The following is an 18,821-nucleotide window of genomic DNA, read 5'->3' as shown; positions in this document are numbered from 1 at the left end:
CACCACAGACACAATGCCACCAGGGACATGGTGCCACCACAAGACCCGGTGCCAGCACAGACACAGTGCCACTATGGACACGGTGCCACCACAGACACAATGCCACCACAGACACAATGCCACCAGGGACCCAGTGCCACCATGGACACGGTGCCACCAGAAGACCCAGTGCCAGCACAGACACAGTGCCACCACACTCTGCAGAAAAGGGCACAGGTTCCCTCACCCCCCTGCCCACTTTCTGCCTTCCACAGCACCTCCTTTCCCCCCTCCCAGCCCAACACTTCCACAAACACGATGGAGAACCGAGAGCCACCAGCTGCAGGGTCCCTGCAGAGATTCCCACCAGCTCCAAGTGCTGCCTGTCCCTGCTGCTCCCATTCCCTGCCTTCCTGACAACATCCCAGGCACCTCCAAAGCCGTGCCCATCCTGCCCCATCCCTCCTGGCCTGGGATCCAGCCCGGAGCTCACCTGGGCGTGCAGGTGTCCGCCGGGGGCTGCCTGGGCCGGGCTTCTCGCTGCTTCTCGCTGCAGCTCCAGAGGGAGGAATGAGGGAACATTTGGGCATGGCCTGACTGCGTCGGCGCTGGCAGGAGCCCGGAATGTCCAGCTGACATTCCAGGGGGCTGTGCTAGGGAGGGACAGCCTGGGTGGGACAGGGAAACAGCCGCGTGCGAGGGCTCGGAACGGAACGAGAGGAGCCGGCCGCGCGCTCCGGCTGGCTTGGGAAATCGGCTCTCCAGGAAAACAACCGGGGATTTGTCCATCTGTTTTCCACGGAACTCCCCCCTCAGCTCGGGTTTGTCACCTCCCCGCACAGAGGGCTGACACTGGGAGAGGGATGGAGCTCATAAACCACCGCGAAGAAGAGCCCAGGGAGATGCGGGAGGAGAGGCGCGGGGAGGTGACAGGGGCTGGGGGACACCAAGTCCCCTTCGTGGCAAAGGAAGGGTGTGGGCAAAGAGGGGGAAGGCTGGGGCTTGCCCAAAGCTGGGCAAGGAGATGAGTGGATCCAGAGCTCCGGCCCTGCCAAGGGGAAAAGAGACACGTCAGAGCTGGGAGCCGTGATGGGAATGGAAAAGTCCCAGGGAGCTTCCTGCCAGGGCCACACTGTCCCCTGCAGCCATCCTCAAGGACAGCGTGTCCCCCCAGGCCTTACTGTCCTGTACAGCGAGTGCCAAGGGCTCCTGCCAGCCCCTGCACCCCAAAGAAATGGGATCCACGTGGTTTTTAGGGAATCACAAGGAACAGCCAGCCTGGGCAGCACCCAGACAAGGAGGGGACGGTGCCCACTCTCACCCCCAGGCCCCAGCAGGAACGTGGGGACTTCAGCACAGCCATGCCCAGGCCTGGGGTCCCGAGCGATGCCATGGGGGAAATGCTGGGGAAGAAAACCTCACAGCTGGGATCAGGATCTGTGGATGTGGAAATTCCCACTAACTGGAGGGGAGAAACCAGGCTCAGGCCAAGCACAGGGATCGAACTGATGGTGAGGGCAGAGGCTGAGATGAAAGACAAGGATGAAAGAAAGACCCAGATTCCCAAGGCCTGGCTTCCTGGATCTTTCCAGGAGAACTGGCCCCGTGCCCTGACTCCGTGCCCATCAATAAGGTGCAGAATCAGCTGTCGTGTCAGCAGCAGGAAAAACATCCCATGGGAAGGGCTTTAAATGGAAGCAGGAAAGGAAAAGATGAAGAGCTGGGTTCATTTCAGAGCCCTTGTTGGGCCACGTTTGCCTCCCTGACGGGGAGGGGATGCAGCAGCTCCAGTGGATGAGTTATTTATAGAAATGTGGTTCATTACAGAAATTTGTTTTGCAGGAAATTGGGAAAGGGCCCTCAGCAGCTCTGCTTGGCAGTGGGGGCTGGGAGGGGAGCAGGGCAGGGGGGGCAGAACCTGCTTTTCCCAGGAAAACTGCCAGAATTCCCAGTCCAGTCTGGCATGGAATGGAGCTGCTCCAGCCTGGAGAGAGGAGATGGAACAGGGGACACGGTGGGGGTGACAGTCACAGCCACCATCAGACAGCCCCTGGCACATGGAATGGCTCCAAGCAGCACCATTTCCTAACCTGAACAGATTCCAGCTGTAACTTAGCAACCTCACCTGGGTGAAAGCATCCCACCAGGAATGTGGGGCCCGAGGAGAATCAGCCTTGCACCGATTCCCTCCCTTTGTTCCCAAATCTCAGCAACAACTGCAGGCAGAGAGGAGGCAGCTCCTGCTGGCCACGGAGCCACCCCCTTCCTGAGCCACTGGAAATCCCCTTTGTCACCCAGGGCCACAGAGGAGATGAATTCATCCAAACGTGAGTCACCCCTTCCCGCAGAAGTCACACAGTGGTGGGGAACCACTCCTGCCACACCCCAGAGCTTGGCAGGAGCTGGAACTCGACCTGATCCAAGCAAAAGCACAGTCTGTGGTGTCTCAGCACAAATAAAAAGTAGTACATTATTGGTAATAAATTTATTTTTGATATTGATTTTTTACAGAGCTAAATGGAACATAGAAACAGCACCAAGCCATTGAAGTTTGTTCTACAAAACCGGGTTTAATACAAAAGGATGACAGCAATGCCTGACTCTGCGCTTCTGGACGGTTAAAAAAGCTCACCCAAACCCCACCAAGAGTTTAAAAAGGTTTAAGAACAGAGGCACCGGTGTTTGAGAGGATTTCTCTGGCAGCAGTGGTGATCTTGATACGTGTGAGAAAAATCAAGGTTGCCTTTATTCCCAATTTATTGCAGTGCAAGGGGCTGGTTCTTGCCTAGAAGAGCTGTTGAGTCTCCTGCCCAAACACCCACACCCAAAAATCTGGGGTAAGAGCCCCCTCCATGCAGGATATTCCCATTTAATGGGAAAGATCTCCTGGTTTTGCTCCTGGAGAGCTTTGATCCACCCACGTGGGGAGAGGTGCACACTCTGCCAGGTGAGCAGGCACAAGGAACACACCTGGAGTGGCATCACTGCCCAGGGCTGTGCCCCCCGGACAGGAGCAATCCGAGCATCCAGCCCCAGGATGTCCCCAAGGAGAGCAACACCCAGGGGCTACAGGGCTCAAATCACTGCTGGCTTCACTCTGCAACTCCTCCTGCCCGAGGCCAGCAAAGGATTTGGGTCCTGCAGCCTCAGGAGCTGCTGCAGAGCCCTGGGAAGAGCAGAGCAGCAGCTCCTCTGCTGAGCCTGAACTGCCACACACTGGTGCCATTTCCTGGGAAACAAACACTCCTTCACTGGACAGAAAGAGAAGCTGGAGTAACCAAGTGATTACAGACACGAGATACGATGCAGCAGGGCTGGGACAGAGCCAGGCTGCTCCTGGGACCCGGGAGGGGCTGCAGGAACAGCGACAGTCCCAGAGCTGGCACGTCCCTGCTCTGACACAAACACAGACACTGCAGCTGCCCAGCTCAAACACGAGCACTGAGCCCTCCCAAAGCTGCTCTGTAACAGCCACGGAGCAGGCCTGGGCTGCAGCCACAGCAAAGCGCCTTTAGAAGCTTCCTATATCCTTTATTTTCCACCCAAATTCCCCCCCCACGCCCCCAAAAAATAAAAAAGCACACAGACTGCAGACTTAAAAGTGTAACAGGATCACAAACTCTCCTCCTCCACCCCCAGCCCAGACCAAACCACCAAGGCACGTCAGGCTCTCCCCTCTCTCCAGGCCCACCTTCACCCAATTCCCCCTCTCCCAATTTTGGATGGATGAAGCCAACAAAAAACATTTTCTTTGCTGGGAAGCAGCAAGTGCTTCCTCACTGTCTTTGCACTGATAAAAACAAATGCAAACAAAGACACGCCTGCAACTGCCACCCTAATGTTTCCATGGGAAATGTTATCTTTCAGTACATTCCCTGATGGACTCTGCCACCAGTTGGCCTTTGCAGAATTGAGGTCAAATTTTGCACCCCCAGGCTCTGGCAGAGCCCCCCAGGCCTCGAGAGGGGTGTGCAGTTATTCTTTGTAGGTTGTTGTTTGCTTGCCACGGGAGCCAGCTCTCTGTGGAAGGCTCACTTTGGTGCAATCCCAGCTTCCCACCAGCTCAAGCCCATCTTCTTTCCAAGCCAGTATTGCCCTGAACGTGTGTGTTTGGAGAGTTTCAGCAGTGAGAGCAAACAGAGCCGTGCAACCCCCAACCCTGGGCCAGGCCCTGCTCCTCCCACCACCAGAGAGGGCCCTGAGGCCTGCACAGGGTCCATGTCCCACCCTGCTGCTCCTCCTGCTGCCCTCAGTGCTCCGAGTCCGACAGGTACGAGGGCTGAGTCCATCTCCACACCAGCATGTCCTCCCCTGCCACCCTGTGGGATTCTGTCTGGATCCGGGACTCGTTGGAGGCCAGGAAATCCACAGCTCTCTCCCACACCCGCTTCATCTTTTTTCTGCAAGGAACAGCAAGAAAATAAATGAGAAATCTCAAGCCTGGTTGTGCTTCCGTGCCTACAGCAAGTTGTGCCTGTGGATTTGGCTGCCTGCTGTTCCCTGTGCAGGCAGAAAAGGGCATCAAACAAACCCTGGTTTAGAGATTTCAGACCAGGGCACGGCCACACAAATCCTGCCTGGGGGGAAGATGAGGCTCTGTCAGTGCCCTGAATTTCTGCCATCAATTTGTGCTGCAAAGGGTCTCGATGAGCAAATCGCCCTCCCTGCTCCTGCACACAGAGATCTCAGCCAGGGGGACACCCTGATGTTCACCCCAGCTTTGGATCCAGCTGTCCTGAGCATCTCACACCCAGGGATGGCTCAAACAGCTGCAGTCATCCCTTGTAGGAAAAGGAACCCTGATTCTGGTACAGAGAGAGGACGTTTAACACTTCACAGGAGGACAAAGCAGCTCCATTTAACCAAAACACAAGAAATAATCCTGCAGAAATGGAGCAAAGCAAGAGGATCCAGCCCTGCAGCCCCACCACCCACAAAGCAATGACCTCAACCACAACATCTGTCTGAGAAAACACCAAACCCAACCTGAGAAAGCCCCAAACCCAACCTGAGAAAGCTCCAAACCCAACCTGAGAAAGCCTCAAACCAAATCATCTCACTCCAGTTCCCTTCCCAGTTGCACAACTCAAACTGGCCCCTTTCCAGGCACACAATCATTGCAGAAGAGCCCCAATATCCTGCTCAGCTCATGGGAACTGTTCTGGTCTGGAGAGCCAGGTAAGGTGGCTGGGAAAGCAGAGAGCATCAGACACCCAGCAGATGAAGCAGAGGACACCTGAAGCTCCAGATCCAAGCAAACCAAACCAAGGTACTGCTGGACAGAACAAGGACAACACACCTGTGGCACTGCACCAAGTACCAGCCCTGAGGCTGGCACGCTGATCTGTACCAGGTGCAGGCACAGCCTGAGCTGTGCCCAGGCCTTTCCCAACCCAAAGGCTCCAACCTCGTCCTGCAGGGCAGCTCCAGGGATTGATTTTGGAGCTGTGCTGAATCCCACCCTGCTGCTTCCAGCCCTCCTGAGTGCCCAGAGCAGCTCACCTGCTCTGAGGAGGGATCAGGCTGTCCCGGACGTGGAAGATGCCGACGTAGGGGTAACGCTCCAAATTCCTCTCCCATTCCTTGTAGTGGTCCTGGACAACAGCTGGAGGGCAGAAGGACACAGCAGTGAGGCTCAACCCTGCAGGAGCAGAGCAGGGCTCCCTGTGCTCCCACAGCTCCTACCTATGATCTTCTTCACCATCTCATACATGGCCTGTTCCTCCTCCTCCATCTTCCGCCAGCGATACCGGAGGTAGAGCAGGATGCCCCAAAGGGTTATCAGACCTAGGAGAATAAAAACAAAGGGGGTTCAGGAACTGGCAGCTGTGTGCCTGCTGAATGCAGTTTTAGGTCTCACACTGTGACCCAGGCTGCTTGGAACTGAATCCCAGTGATTCCTTTTGTTCCCCAGAGCAGCTGCACCCCAAAAACCCCTCGGTGCTGCCCCCGCTGCAGCACAGGAGCTCCTGTGGATGTGGAATGAGGTGGTGGGAAAGCCTCAGCATGGAGCTGCCCTCAGGAAAGAAACCTCAGCACAACCACATGGCCCCAGGGCTGCAAATCCCAGAGGAGGCGTGAGGTGGTGGGAAAGCCTCAGCATGGAGCTGCCCTCAGGAAAGAAACCTCACAGCACAACCACATGGCCCCAGGTCTGCAAATCCCAGAGGAGGCATTGCCAGAGGCCTCCCCTACATGGATCACTCTGGAAGACTGTCAGGTTTCAATGCTCCATGGAGAGCTGCTGGATAGGGAAATAAAGCCTGGGGCTCCAGTGGCAGCCCAAAATGCAGGAGATGTGTATGGAAGGTTTAGCACTTACAATGCCCCCAGTAGGACTTCAGTGTCTGCAATAAACAGAACTGTCCCTTGTCACCCCCACCCTGTCAGGTTGGATTAGAAACTCCTGCAGTCACACAGCTCTCGTTATCACCTCGCTGGGTAAAACCCCTGTCTCAGCTGAGGCGTGACAGACTATTCCAATAAAACCTCCAACCCTGAAATGCTACAAGTCATTATTAAAGAGGCTGGAGGACTTGGGAGCTCAGAGCAAGAAAAAAAGAAAAAACTGACTCCTTAAGGTAAGTTAACACACTTATTCTGCAGCCCATAATAACGGGCACTTGAGGAATACCCAGAGAGCTCATCAGCTGCCTGATTTAAAGCAACTTTTAAGCACTCACAGCACAAGAGGAGGGCTGTGGGTCTCCTGTGCTGCCAGAACAAAGGTTAATTAGACATTAACTCATCAGCAGATTTATTTCACCTCTGTTAGGTGTTTCCTATGGCTGAGCAATGTGTGATCACAGGGCTTCATCCCTGCAGCTGAGCCTCAAGAGCCACTTACTCCAGAAGAACAGGAACAGGTTCATGATGGCCGTGACCACGGCCCGGCGGAAGCGGCAGCCCAGCCCCATCTGGGGGTGGGCAGATTCCAGGCAGAACACTTCCTCCACGCTGGAAACAGGCTCTGACAGGTCCCTGCCTTTCAACCTGATGGGAAGAGGAAGAAAATCTTACTGAAGAGAGCAGGCTGCGACTGCAGTCTTTAATCAAGGCCGGGAGAACAACCAGACTGCGGATGCAGCTGCTCGCAGGAAATGCCCCCACAGCCAGGCAGAGCCTCCTGCCAGAACATTTGGGAATGACTGCTTAGGCAGGGATGGATGTGGCTCCAGGAAGGCAGTGGGGCTGCAGCTCCCTGGCACGCTGAGTATCCCTGCACTGCCTCTCTGACAGCCCCTCTCAGCATGCACAAGATTGGACTCGGAATTGGATTCCCACCTCCCAGCACGGAGATGGAAACGTTCCCTGAGTCAGAGTCACTGCTCAGCCCCAGCAGTGGGAGCTGGGGGACCCAGGCTGGGAGCAGGAGCAGCTCAAAGGGTGGCAGAGCAGCAGCACAGAGCCCTGCAGAGCCCTCAGCTCCCCTCCCTGCAGCACTGCTGCTCCCAAGCCCAGGCTCACTCCACACTGAGCCATTCCCAGAGCACGCAGGCACCGAGGGGTCCAAGGGACAGCCAGCAGATCCAGGGGAACTGGAACAAAGGGGACTGCATTTTTTAAGCTCCTAATTATGAACAGCCCATCAAAAAAAAGAGGTTTGCTCAATTTACAGGTGTTCAGCTCACGAACTGCAGAGAGCTCAGCCTGTTCTGGGTTCTGCAGGAGCTGCAACACACGGTTGTTTCCCACCCCTTGTCTTATTTACAACCCAAATTCCATGGAAATATTTAAAACATGGAGCAGAATCACCCAGTGCAAAGCTCATTTTCAGTCCTGCCTCTCAGACTAGCAACTAAAAAATAATCTCATGGAGCTAAAAATGCCAGGGGCAGGGATTTGGGGATGCTGCCACACCAGCTCCGGGGAAGCAGAGCTGTTTGGGGACCAGCCAGCAGAGCAGCTAATTAACAAAATAAAAAGTGGGAGGATATTGTATCCCACAGCTTCTGACTGGAAATGTGCTGGAGTATAAAAACACAAAATTTGAAAACTCTGCATCCCAGCCCACCTACAAATCCAGCCCTGCCCCTAAGGAAGCCGTGCCCCATCCTGGGAATTTGCACAGCCCAGGAATCAAAGCAGCAGACGCCGTCTGATCCGTGGATCACAGCAGCAGCTGCAGGAATATTTAAGAGCAAATGGAGCAGTGGGAATTCCAAAAAGCTTGCCCACCAACCCCAGCACCACAACTGCTGCAATTCACTTAATCAGAGACACATTTAGCAACGTGAAAATGCAAACAACTGTTAAGGCTTTAGAGTGAGAGCAGGCTGGAGGCAGCCCACGCTTCCCAGAGGAAGGTGATGATGGCTGCTGACTCTGGGAAAAGTGACCTCGTGGGCAAGTTAAGGAAGAGCTGTAGGCACAGGACCATGGGCAGGACACCAGGACCACTCCACAGGAGGCACAACACAACCACTGATGGCCACAAGCAGCCCTGACCTCCCACCTCCATCTCACCTGCAACACATCCCTGGACACAGTGTCCCAGAGCCTGGGCTGGGAATGAGACTCCTGGAGGGAGCCCAGTTCCCACCCTGCCGCAGGGCTGTCCTTTTCCTTTGGAAGTTTGCCCAGCAGGCTCAGCCACAGCCCATCCCAGCCCACCTGCTGCAGCCCAACGAGCTCTGGGAGCTGAAGGGCACCACTGACCCTGTCAAATTCCACCCCAGCCAACACCCAGATGCCCAACTTTGACACAGTGGGCTCCTGCCCACCCAATTCCCAAATCCCTGTTGTTGTTCAGTAGCAGCAGATCCCTAACTTGGACACAGGGGGTTTCTGCTCACCAAATTCCCAGATCCTTGTTGCTGTTCAGTATCCAGTGCAGGGCAGCTTCAAACTTCTGTGAGGAACTGCCAGTTACATTCTGTGCAAAGGAAGCCATAAGAAGATTAGCCCTCCATTCATTTAAAGTACTGACCAACATGATTTCATTACAGCAGTGGGAGAACTCATTCCACAGGGGCTGTTCCCAGGTTAATTCTTATCAGGATTCTGCAAACTGGAGGGAGGAGAACTAAGCCTGAAGGTCTGCCTGGCCTCAAGTCTTCTGGCTGGGGAGATGATGCATGAAGCACTCTGTGAAATAACACCATCCCAGACTGTTAGGGCTAACCACTAAATACAACATAATCTTACTGACAGGTTACCAGGAAAGAAATGGAATGCTGGATCAGAGCAGTCTGTCTCCTGACACTCTGCAGTAGAGAAAAATCCTTCTTCTGTCCAGCCCTCAATCCAGGGAAATTTCTGGTTGCACAAGACTGATGGCTCCAGTGAAACAACAAACCATTAAGATTTACAGGGGGTGAAATCAGAGATGGAGGAGAAAATGATTTTCAAAAGAACTGCTGAGAACAGGACTGGCCAAAGGGGAAGTGAGAGATATGGGAGAGAATCAAAGCAGGATGAGGAAGCAAAATGGATGGTGAATTGTTTTAGTGTCTATTATTTATTGCTTTATAAGAGACTTAAGCACTGGGTTGTAACAAAATTGCTCAGAGCCCACTCACCAGCACGTGATCCTTCACCTCACTAACCCAAATGCATTTGCTTTTTAGGTTCTCAGGGTTTCCACATTCAAAATTACCTGGTAAGAAAAGTCAAATAGAAAAATCATGTTTGTAAAAAAAGCCTTTGAACAGCTCAGAACCAGGCTCTGAATGTGCACCAAGAAATGCTCCCCTTTCCAATCAGCCCCAGCCCTGAGCAAAACGATTCCAGGGTGAGATTTATATTGCAGGCAGATCAGATGACTATTAATAAAATGCTCAGCCACTGCACAGAGGTTGGATAAGGGCAATCAAACCTCTCACTTCAGAGCTGCTGCTGGATAAGGGCAATCAAAGCTGACACTTCAGAGCTGCTGAACACACAATGAGGGGGAAAGTATTGCTCCTGCCCCTTGCAGAGCACAGAACCACAGCTGCCACCAGGTATCAGGTGTGGAGCTAATGATCAGTGTTCAAAAAGCCTCCAAGGAGCTGAAATGGCAGCTCTGCCTCCAACCCAGGCAGAGGAATGCTGGCAAGGCACTAAATCCTCTAAATCTTGCCTCACCAAGTTGACTAAACAAATGTGCTAAGTAAATCTGGTGGAAATCCGAAGTCAGATTTGAAAAGATTTAGGAATTCTGTGCAGCTTCAGTATCCAAAGGTTTCAGCCTTGACGTCTGAAATGCAGAAAATGGAACTGAAACCCTTTCACTGATTACCACTGCAGTGAATCTTACTGAACAAGTCCCTGCTCATACAGTGGATTTCTAGCAGCCTACTCCATCCCAAAATACCAGTGATGGGCTGCATTTACTCCTGGAGTAGGGACTGTGCTGGGTCAGCTCCTCATCTCAGAGAGCCTGTCCCACTCTGTGATGAGGAAAAGGAGAGGCACTCACACATCTGTCATCACATTTCAGCAGAAATGACAATTTCTTAGGGCACTTCATGTGTAAGAACACATCAGTTTACACTCCTGCCTCTATCCTGAAGACAATTTCAAGCTGTTGGTAGAAAAGAATAACAAACCCAACCAATCCTACCTGAAACTCCCAACACTTCAAGTACAAACAAGGCCCACTCACCCAGGCAGGGTGACAGGAGTGCATTAGCCAAGCACCACTCAGAATAAAAATAAACCCAACTTCCCCTGGTTTCCTATTCCCTGCCTGCCTCAGAAGTCCTCAAAGAGAACTGCCTGTTCCACAAACCCCTCCAGAGTGGGACAGAAGCGAGCAGGAGCTGGGAGAGGCAGCTCCTGCAGGCTCAGCAGGGTGGGGATGTGCTGGCACTCACCTGCCTGCACGGACAGGTAATTGTAGAGCTCGTGCAGCATGGCCATGATCACGTCCTTGTGCTTGGCCTGGCAGAACTGCAGGGCACAGAAAGGGACAGGGACACACATCAGCAGTGGCAAGGGGACAGTGGGAGTGCAGCTCCAGACACCAGACAGAACCACAGCACTGGAGCTTGGCTCAGTCCTGCACCACCAGCTCCAGCCACATCTCCTGAGCAGGGGAATGTTCCAGGCACAAGTGACCCTGAGCATCTTCTGCCAGTCCCTGCCCAGAGGAACCAGGGGAGTTTTAAGGTCCCTTCCAGCCCAAACCATCCCAAACCTGGGATTCTGGGGTTCCTCAAAGTGCCACCAACCCACAGCCCAGCCCTGGACCCACCACAGATGGATCCATCACCTCCAGAACTTCCCAGCACATCAGAACTCAGAATCCAACATGAAACTTTCTCCCTCCTAATCATGGAACGTCTGGGTTGGAAGGGACCTTTAAAGTTCACCCAGTTCCACCCCTGACACCTTCCCCTATCCCAGGTTGCTCTAAACTCTGTTCAACCTGGCTTTGGGCACCTCCAGGGATGATGGTGATTCCATCCCAGCCCCTCCCCACCCTCCCAGGGAAGGATTTATTCCCAATATCCCACCCAAACCAGCACATGGAATCCTGGAATGGATTGGGTTGGAAAGGATTATCCAATCTCATGGGCAGGGACACTGCCACTATCCCAGGGTGCCTTTTATCCACAATCCAACCTGGCCTTGGGCACTTCCACGAATGGGGCAGCCCCAGCTTTTCCAAAAATCCATCCTGACAGAGGGAGCAGGGCTGTGCAGGCACTCCATGGTGGAGCTCAGGGAATTAGCTGGATTAAATCTTACACTGTTAAAGCTGAAAACAGTTTTATTGCAAACCAATACTTCTCCTGGTACAACTGTTAAAAAAGGAATTGATTCACATAATTGGGAATTTAAATTTTTATCTTTCAGAGTCTCATACACACTCCTAACTTCATCTGGCCCATTAATTTCAACTCATCAAGTCCCAATTTTTCTGTAAAACGATAGAACTAATCATTTTACAGTGATAGAGTGTTTTGGGTGGAATAGACTACCTGGAATAATCACTGTTCTGTGCGAGCTCACAAGATTGAGGATAAATAAATAAATGCTTACATCATCCGTTCTTTTGTCACAATCCACAGGCAAGAGATTAACTAGGAGAGAGAAGAGGGTGAGTTAGCTGGCTGCAAACAAGAGCTTTGATCAAGAAAATAATTATCTTTTTAAAAGCAGGCTCAACTTAAAGCCTGGTTCTGCTATTGTTCATCTAACCCCTGGCAGCACCTGGAGATGCAAAGAGCCCCTCCAGGAGGGGATTTGGGAACAGCCCTGAGGAAAACCACAGCAATGATGGAGCTGATTGATGTGTTCAGCTGGGGACTGGATGTTTTAACAGCTCCTGTTTGAGGAGAAGCTTCACGCTGATCTTTGCACTGCCTCTTGCTGCCCACCAGGGTCACCTGAAATATCCCAGCACAGCCAGGGAGGGAAATGAAGCCCCTGGAGGGATGATTGCAGCTCTGGGCTCTGCAGGGCTTGGACAGCTCCTGGCATCTGTGGCACAGCCCAGCCCCAGGGCCGGCACAACTCAAACCCGGGCAGCATTCCTGCCTCCAGAGCTCCTGTCACAGCTGAAACAGGACAACCCAGTGACAATGGGCAGTTTTAGCCTGGCTTTGGGAATGCAGCAGCTTTCCCAGCCCACACCAAGGGCACAGTGTGCCCAGGCCCAGGACCTTCCCAAAACAGCCCCCAAACCCTTCTTTGTTCAGCTCAAAGCCTGAAAAAATCCCCATTTCCAACTGTTCCAGCTGGGGAACTCTGCCTTAAAAACCAGCTGCTGGGGAAAGCCCTTTTCAATTCTCATGGAAGAGAGTGTGACACACTCTGCCACACCTGAAGTGCTGAATTGATCTGCTGCACTTCCTCCTTGGACAGAATAAAGGCTGGGAAGGGCTGTGCTGGCAGAGGGAACATCAAAAAAACACCCCAAGTACTACACAGAGCTCGTCTCACACCATAAAATCCATCCTTGGCCCAGCAGGAATGGCACTCCACATAAAATCCATGGCTCTCAGGGACTGAAGGCCAAACTCGTTTGAAAAAAGCAAACTTTTGATTTGCTTCCCATGACTAACAAGGTTTCCCATAGGAAAGGAGGGATGGGAAAAGGCACAGAAATAGAGATGTCAGGTTATGGCAATGAGAATGATAAACGTGATGGGGATGGAAGCAATAAAGGGAAAGCAGGAAGACAGGTGAGGAAGGAAGTTTAAAAGAGAATTAAACCAGTGCACGTACAGCTCTCCTCTCTGCCGTCCAGCCAGCCTGACCCAGCCATCTTCACCACCAGGATGCCCAGAAAAATCAGCAGCAGCACCAAGCTGGCGAGGCACAGGAACTGGGACAGGTAATACTCCAAGCCTTTCCCCTTTCCCTCCGGCTGCTGCCTCGGCGCTGAGCGCAGCAGGGCGGAGCGTGGGGTCACTCCGTGCCCCCCATCGCTGGCTGCCCGCCACGGGAAGCGCCGGATCAGCCCCCCAGTCCTGCTGCCCGCATCCCTCTCTGCCTCCTTCCCAACGCTGGAAGCCAGGTCCTCCTTCCCTCTCCTGAACAGGCTGCTGAACCTCCCGGGGGCCGCCGAGGAGCCCCACTGGGTGCTGGGGGTCACCTCGGTCTCTCGTCTCCACCAGCTGTTGGAGGAGAGCCCCCTCCTGTCCCCCGCCGTGTCCCAGGCAGCCCGGGAGCTCTGCGCCCCAACTCCCCCTCCCGATGTCCCCCAATGGCTCCTGGATTTCTCCTCGCTGGGAAGGGGTTTGGAGCCTGCCGAGGAGCCCCAGTAGGGTGTGGAGCTCAGCCCCCCAACCCCATCCAAGCCCGAGCCCGCCCGGCTGCCGAGCCCCCCGCTCCTCTCTGCTGAGGGGCTCCACTGGGATGTGGAGTTCGACCCCCGGAACCTGTCCAGGGTGGGTCTCAGGCCACTGCTGAGCCCCCCACTCCTCTCTGAGGCGCCCCACTGCAGTGAGGAGCCCCGAAACCCATCGAGGGTGGCCCCCAGCCCCTGGCCGAGCCCCCGGCCGTGCTCTGCCACATCTCTGGATGTCTCCCAGTGGGATGCAGAGCTCAGCGCCCCGGCCCTGTCCGCCCCAAGGCCCCCGCTCCTCTCTATGGACGTGTCCCACTGCGAGGGGGAACTCAACCCGCCGTGCCCGGCCAGGGACGCCCCCAGCCCACCGCCACCTCTCTCCACAGTCGTCCCCCACTGCTCCGAAGGGCTCAGCCTCCCGAGGCTGTCCCGGGAAGAGCCGCCCTCAACCCTGATGCCTCCGGCCCGGCCCGGCGGGGACCCCCGGGGGTCCCCCCAGGCCTGCCCGCCGCTTTCCCCCGACGTCCCCCAGCGGGACGCGGGCGGCCTCCCCACTTCCTCCTCCTCTTCCTCCTCCTCGTCCTCCTCCTCACTCTCACGGGCGGCCTCGCCGGTGAAGCCGGAGCGCTGCCGCGAGGGCGAGGCCTGCGGCGGCCCTGCGGAGGAGCGGCCCGGGCTGGGCGGCGCGGTGCGGCCGCTGCGCCGGGCCGCCGCCACCTCGGCCCGCAGGCAGCCCAGCTTCTTGATGTAGACCTTGCGGGTGGTGGCGGTGATGGGCCCCGGGCGATAGCCGAGCGCCAGCAGCTCCTTGCGGAGCTCCGCGTCCGTCAGCTCCGCCATGGCCGCGCCAGGCCCCGCCGGAAGCGCCCCGCGGGCGGGAAGCGACGCCGCCATCTTGGGAGGGGCCCCGCGCGCCCCTGGCGCCGCCATCTTGGGAAGGGCACGGGGCGTGTGGGGAAAGGGCGAGGGGGCGGGCGCCATGTTGGGAAGGTCAAGGGGGGTGCGGGCTCCGTGTCCTGAGGGAGGAGCAGCTCCCGCTCCGCGCTGCTCCCTCACGGCCGGGGAAAAGCGGGAGAAATGGGGAAAGCAAAGGGCGAAAGCTGCCTCATCTGCACGACGAGCCGGTGTCGATGATGGGTTGTCCCCCATCCGCTCCTGGAGCAGCTCCCGCCTCACTCACCCTGATGTTCTGACATTTTTAGGGCCATTCTCCCAAAAAACGTCCCTTTCCCAGCCACCTGCCACCCCCACACACGTCTCCATCATCGCTGCCCACTTGCTGAGCTCTGCCAGAACCTCAGGCAGGACCAGGATCCAGATCCATGAAATATTTCCCGGGAAGGGGGGCCCCTCCACACCCCACACCTAAAACAGCAAACCCAAGCGTTGACTTGTAAATTTATTTTGGCACAGCTGTGATGAACAGTAATTGCTTTTTCTTGCTGCCGCCGCTAAAGAAAGCAATGAAAGCGGCTGAAATACGATGGCGTCATGTCGGAATTTAATTAAAGGTAATGGAGCAGTGGTGCTGAAGGTGCTGAGGGCTGGCTGCGTGCCACGGTTTGGTGATGGATGTGTGACACTGGGGTGTAGGACACGTCGTGTTCCCTCAGGAATGGCACCTGTGGGGAGAGGGAGGCTCCAGAGGAGCACGAAGCTGAAAGAGCTGAGCTGTGCCTTCCCGACATAAATCACAGAATCCCAGAGTCAGTGAGGCTGGGAAATCCCTGCAACACCATTGAGTCCAAGCTGCGACCGATCCCCCACCTGAGTGCCGTGTCCAGTCTTCCTTGGACACCCCAGGGATGGGGACTCCAAACCTCCTTGAGCAGCCCCTTGCAATGCGAACAACCCTTTCCATGGAGAAATTCCTCCTGATGTCCAACCTGACCCTTGCCTGTCACTTGTCCTGTCACTAATGCTTCTTTCAGGAACCCTCTTCCTTAGCAGGTCCCCAAAGCTCACCTCACCTCACTCTTCCCAATTTATCCAAGAAAGCAGCAGCAAGATGCTGAGATTTGTTTGTCAGGTTGGCAACAGCAAATACATCCTCAACAGAGGCCAGGGAGCCCATTAAAAGAGCAAACTCAGCTGTGCTGGGAAGTGTGAATGCGCTAAGCTGAGCTTCCTCAGTGCTCCTCTGCCAGCTCATGATGTGGAGAGGGGTCTAATGTAAATAAAAAAATTCCAATTTGCTCCTATCACACAGATCCTGTGAGCTCACAGCTCTCACTTTGCAGAAGCTCTGCCTGGGCATGCAGCTGCGCGCTGGCTGAGCTGGTGCAAATCTGGGAATTAAATGAACTCACCTTTTTCTGGAGAAAACAGCAACAAAAGCCCAAACCCATCCCTTCAACTTTTGATTCTGCCCATCATGGGAATTACCGCAGGCCCAGCAGCCCCATTGCACAATCTTTGGAGGGGAAGACGTGGGATTGGTGTTGGACAAGTGGAGGATGGGGAAAGGCTGTGATTCGTCCTCAGAAGGAGGTTGGCAGCACCAAAGCTCAGCAGGATCAGGTGCCTATTCTTTGTGGAGAGAAATCCACGACCCCTTTCCCTTCCTCCCTGTGGGAGAATCCCTGCCTTCCCTGGAAGGCATGTGGCCTCCACAAGGAAGGCAGCAGGAACAGAAGTGTCAGACCCTATATCCCCATGGGCAATCTTTGTTCCCATTCCCTGCCCAGAGTGCCAATGCTGAATTTGACAGTGGATTTTCTATTTTTGCAGCCCCTCCATCATCCTCGTAGCTCTGAGAGCACCAAGCGGTGCCGAGGCTGCAGATGGGCTCGGCAAAAAGCGTTTCTTGGCTGGAAACAGCCGGAGCTGGCTGTGGGAAGCTGGGAGAGCACGGAGGGACAGCCTCCACCTTCCCTGCGAGCCCAGAAGCCGCCTCAGAGCTGCTGGCAGCAGCTCTGATGCCAGAGGAGCAGACACGCCGCGCCGGCTGCTCCAGTGCTGGCAGCCTGGGGACAGGGCTGGTGTGAGCAGAGCCCTGGGAATGGATCCGTGCCGGAGCAGGGAATGGCTGCACCCCAAACCCGCAGCTGAACCCTTCCACCGCTGACTGATGGGCTGCTGAAACCCTGAGTCCCCCCCTCCTCCTTATCTGTGGCTTTTGGGTGACTGCCCTGCACATGGCACCCAGGGAAGTGTCAGGGCTTTCTTGGGAGCCGACTGTGCCCGTTTGTCACCCTGTCACTCACAGCCACAGCACAGGTGTGACCCAGGAGCCCTCATCCGCCTGCCCGTCCTGAGGAAGTCAGAGGTGACTCCATTCCCTTCCCTCCTCTTTCCCCCAACTATTGGGCTGCTCATTGCACCATGAAATTCGTTTGGTTTCTGGAGCAGCGGATTCTTCCTGCCTGTCTGCAGGTGTGACCTGGGTGCTGCTGGCTGCCAAAGCACCTTCCAGGGCAGGGGAAAATGGAGATCTGTCCTGAAACCTGGAGAACACTTCCTTCTTACCCAGAACCAGAGACCTGACAGCCTGGAGGGGGCTGGTTGGGGTCCCTCCATCTCTTTCCAGTGGAAACATTTCTGTTTCTCCTGCTCAGGTCCCTGAGGGTGGAAGGGATTTACTCCCAAAAGTTGAAGATGTACTTTGCTGCCTGTTTGGACACCACAGTTGGTGCTGCAGGACAGACAGGGGTTCCTGTGGTCTCTGTCACAACCAGCCATTTCATTCTGAGCTCATTTATAACTGGGACAACAGGGACGAGCCACTGGAAAATCCATGGCGGGGGTCAAAGCTGGCCCTTGCTGATGCAGCTTGTCTGGGTCCAAGGGTAAGAGCAGAGTCCTTCTGATGGATCTCCCTCTGGAATTTTCCACAGAGTCAGCCCCACCATCACCCCAGTGGGAAATGGTCCAGGGAGCAAATCCAAGAGGCTCATGTTCACTTTCTTTCCATCACTGGAAAACTTTCCTTCCCGGATGGCACAGGGGAGGTGTTGGCTTGAAAAATGATGGGAGTGAAGGAGCTGGGAAAAGGGCACACTGGAGGGACAGCTCTGACCCACAGTGGAGCTTATGGAGGGGGTTTGGAGGCAGTTTTCCCTTTGAGGGGGAATTCTCCTTTGTTTTCATGTGGCAAAATCAAACCTGGAATAAAGGTTTGGGTGTCTGTGAAGTAACAAGGCAAGAGGTGTCCTCTGAAGCGAACAAGACTCTGACCTTGCTGCACACTGGTGTAAATGTGGCACAGCTCCTCCTGTGATTGCCATGCCAGCTCTTCCATGGATATCACCCCTCTGCAGATGGAGCTCCTGCAGCCCAGACTGCTCTCACTCCCAGCCTAATGGAATGTGTTATTTCCCATCTCCCTCCCACTCAGAGTCATTACAGAGCTTCCACAGCTCACACTGCCTCAGCATTACTGGGAGCTTCCTGGAGCTGATCAGTCCCTGGACAAGGAGCGTGCCTTTGGATCAAACATTAGAGCTGTAATCCACTGCATGCTGCCTCTTCCATTACCCATTGGGAGCTTTCTCCTCTCCCCAGGGCTGCTTACGGCAGAGTGCTCCGAGGGGTGTTGTTCCAGCACAAACAGAGCTCTTGGAATGAGCTCAGCAAGAACAGAACTCCTGTTAGGTTGGGAGGATAAAATTGGATTGGAATTGGATATATTCACGTACATGCCATTGATCTCATCCATCCGTACTTTACATATGTTGGATTTCCTGCTGCCAGCAGAGAGGAGTAGCTCTCAGATAAGCCAAAGGTATGGAAATGGAGAGCAGGATGTTCAAGTGGAATTAGGATTTCACCTTGGAGTGTGTTTGAGAGGCAGGAGAAAGGGCAGAGTGCAGTTCCCTCACACTGTGCCTGGCACAGCTGCTCCTCACTGTGCTGGTGGATTTACAGCACCAGGCTGATAGGAGGGGTTTGGGCACAGGGAGAGGCTGCCCATCAGGGCTCCAGTGTTCCCCAGCAGTGTGGGAATGTGCCAGAGCGTCCTCCTGGAGCAGGGAACTGAGTTAGGGACACCCAGGTCCCCCCCTTTTGTCACCAGTTTGGGCAGGATATCTGGTTTGCCTCAGTTTCCCTCATTGCTAAAAGGAAGGGCTAAGACTTAATACTCCTCAAAGATTGATGCTTCAGGCTCTGACACACACTT

At 54.8% G+C, this 18,821-nt stretch overlaps 1 protein-coding gene across 1 annotated transcript; it reads right to left on the bottom strand.

Annotated features, from left to right (window-relative positions):
- Positions 1–2,445: 2,445 nt before the first annotated feature.
- On the bottom strand, positions 2,446–14,585 carry LEMD2 (LEM domain nuclear envelope protein 2). Its single transcript, XM_041467331.1, has 9 exons — positions 13,138–14,585; positions 11,950–11,990; positions 10,779–10,854; positions 9,501–9,577; positions 8,775–8,854; positions 6,827–6,972; positions 5,665–5,766; positions 5,482–5,584; positions 2,446–4,379 (listed from the first exon to the last, which is right to left on the bottom strand). The coding sequence occupies exons 1-9, from the start codon at positions 14,540–14,542 to the stop codon at positions 4,229–4,231; spliced, it is 2,181 nt and encodes a 726-aa protein (XP_041323265.1). The 5' UTR covers positions 14,543–14,585; the 3' UTR covers positions 2,446–4,228.
- Positions 14,586–18,821: the final 4,236 nt, after the last annotated feature.

Source organism: Pyrgilauda ruficollis, unplaced genomic scaffold, assembly GCF_017590135.1.
Source record: "Pyrgilauda ruficollis isolate IOZ18807 unplaced genomic scaffold, ASM1759013v1 scaffold100, whole genome shotgun sequence".
In the NCBI taxonomy this organism is placed as follows: domain Eukaryota; kingdom Metazoa; phylum Chordata; class Aves; order Passeriformes; family Passeridae; genus Pyrgilauda; species Pyrgilauda ruficollis.
This window is presented reverse-complemented; position numbering and strand designations above follow the sequence as displayed.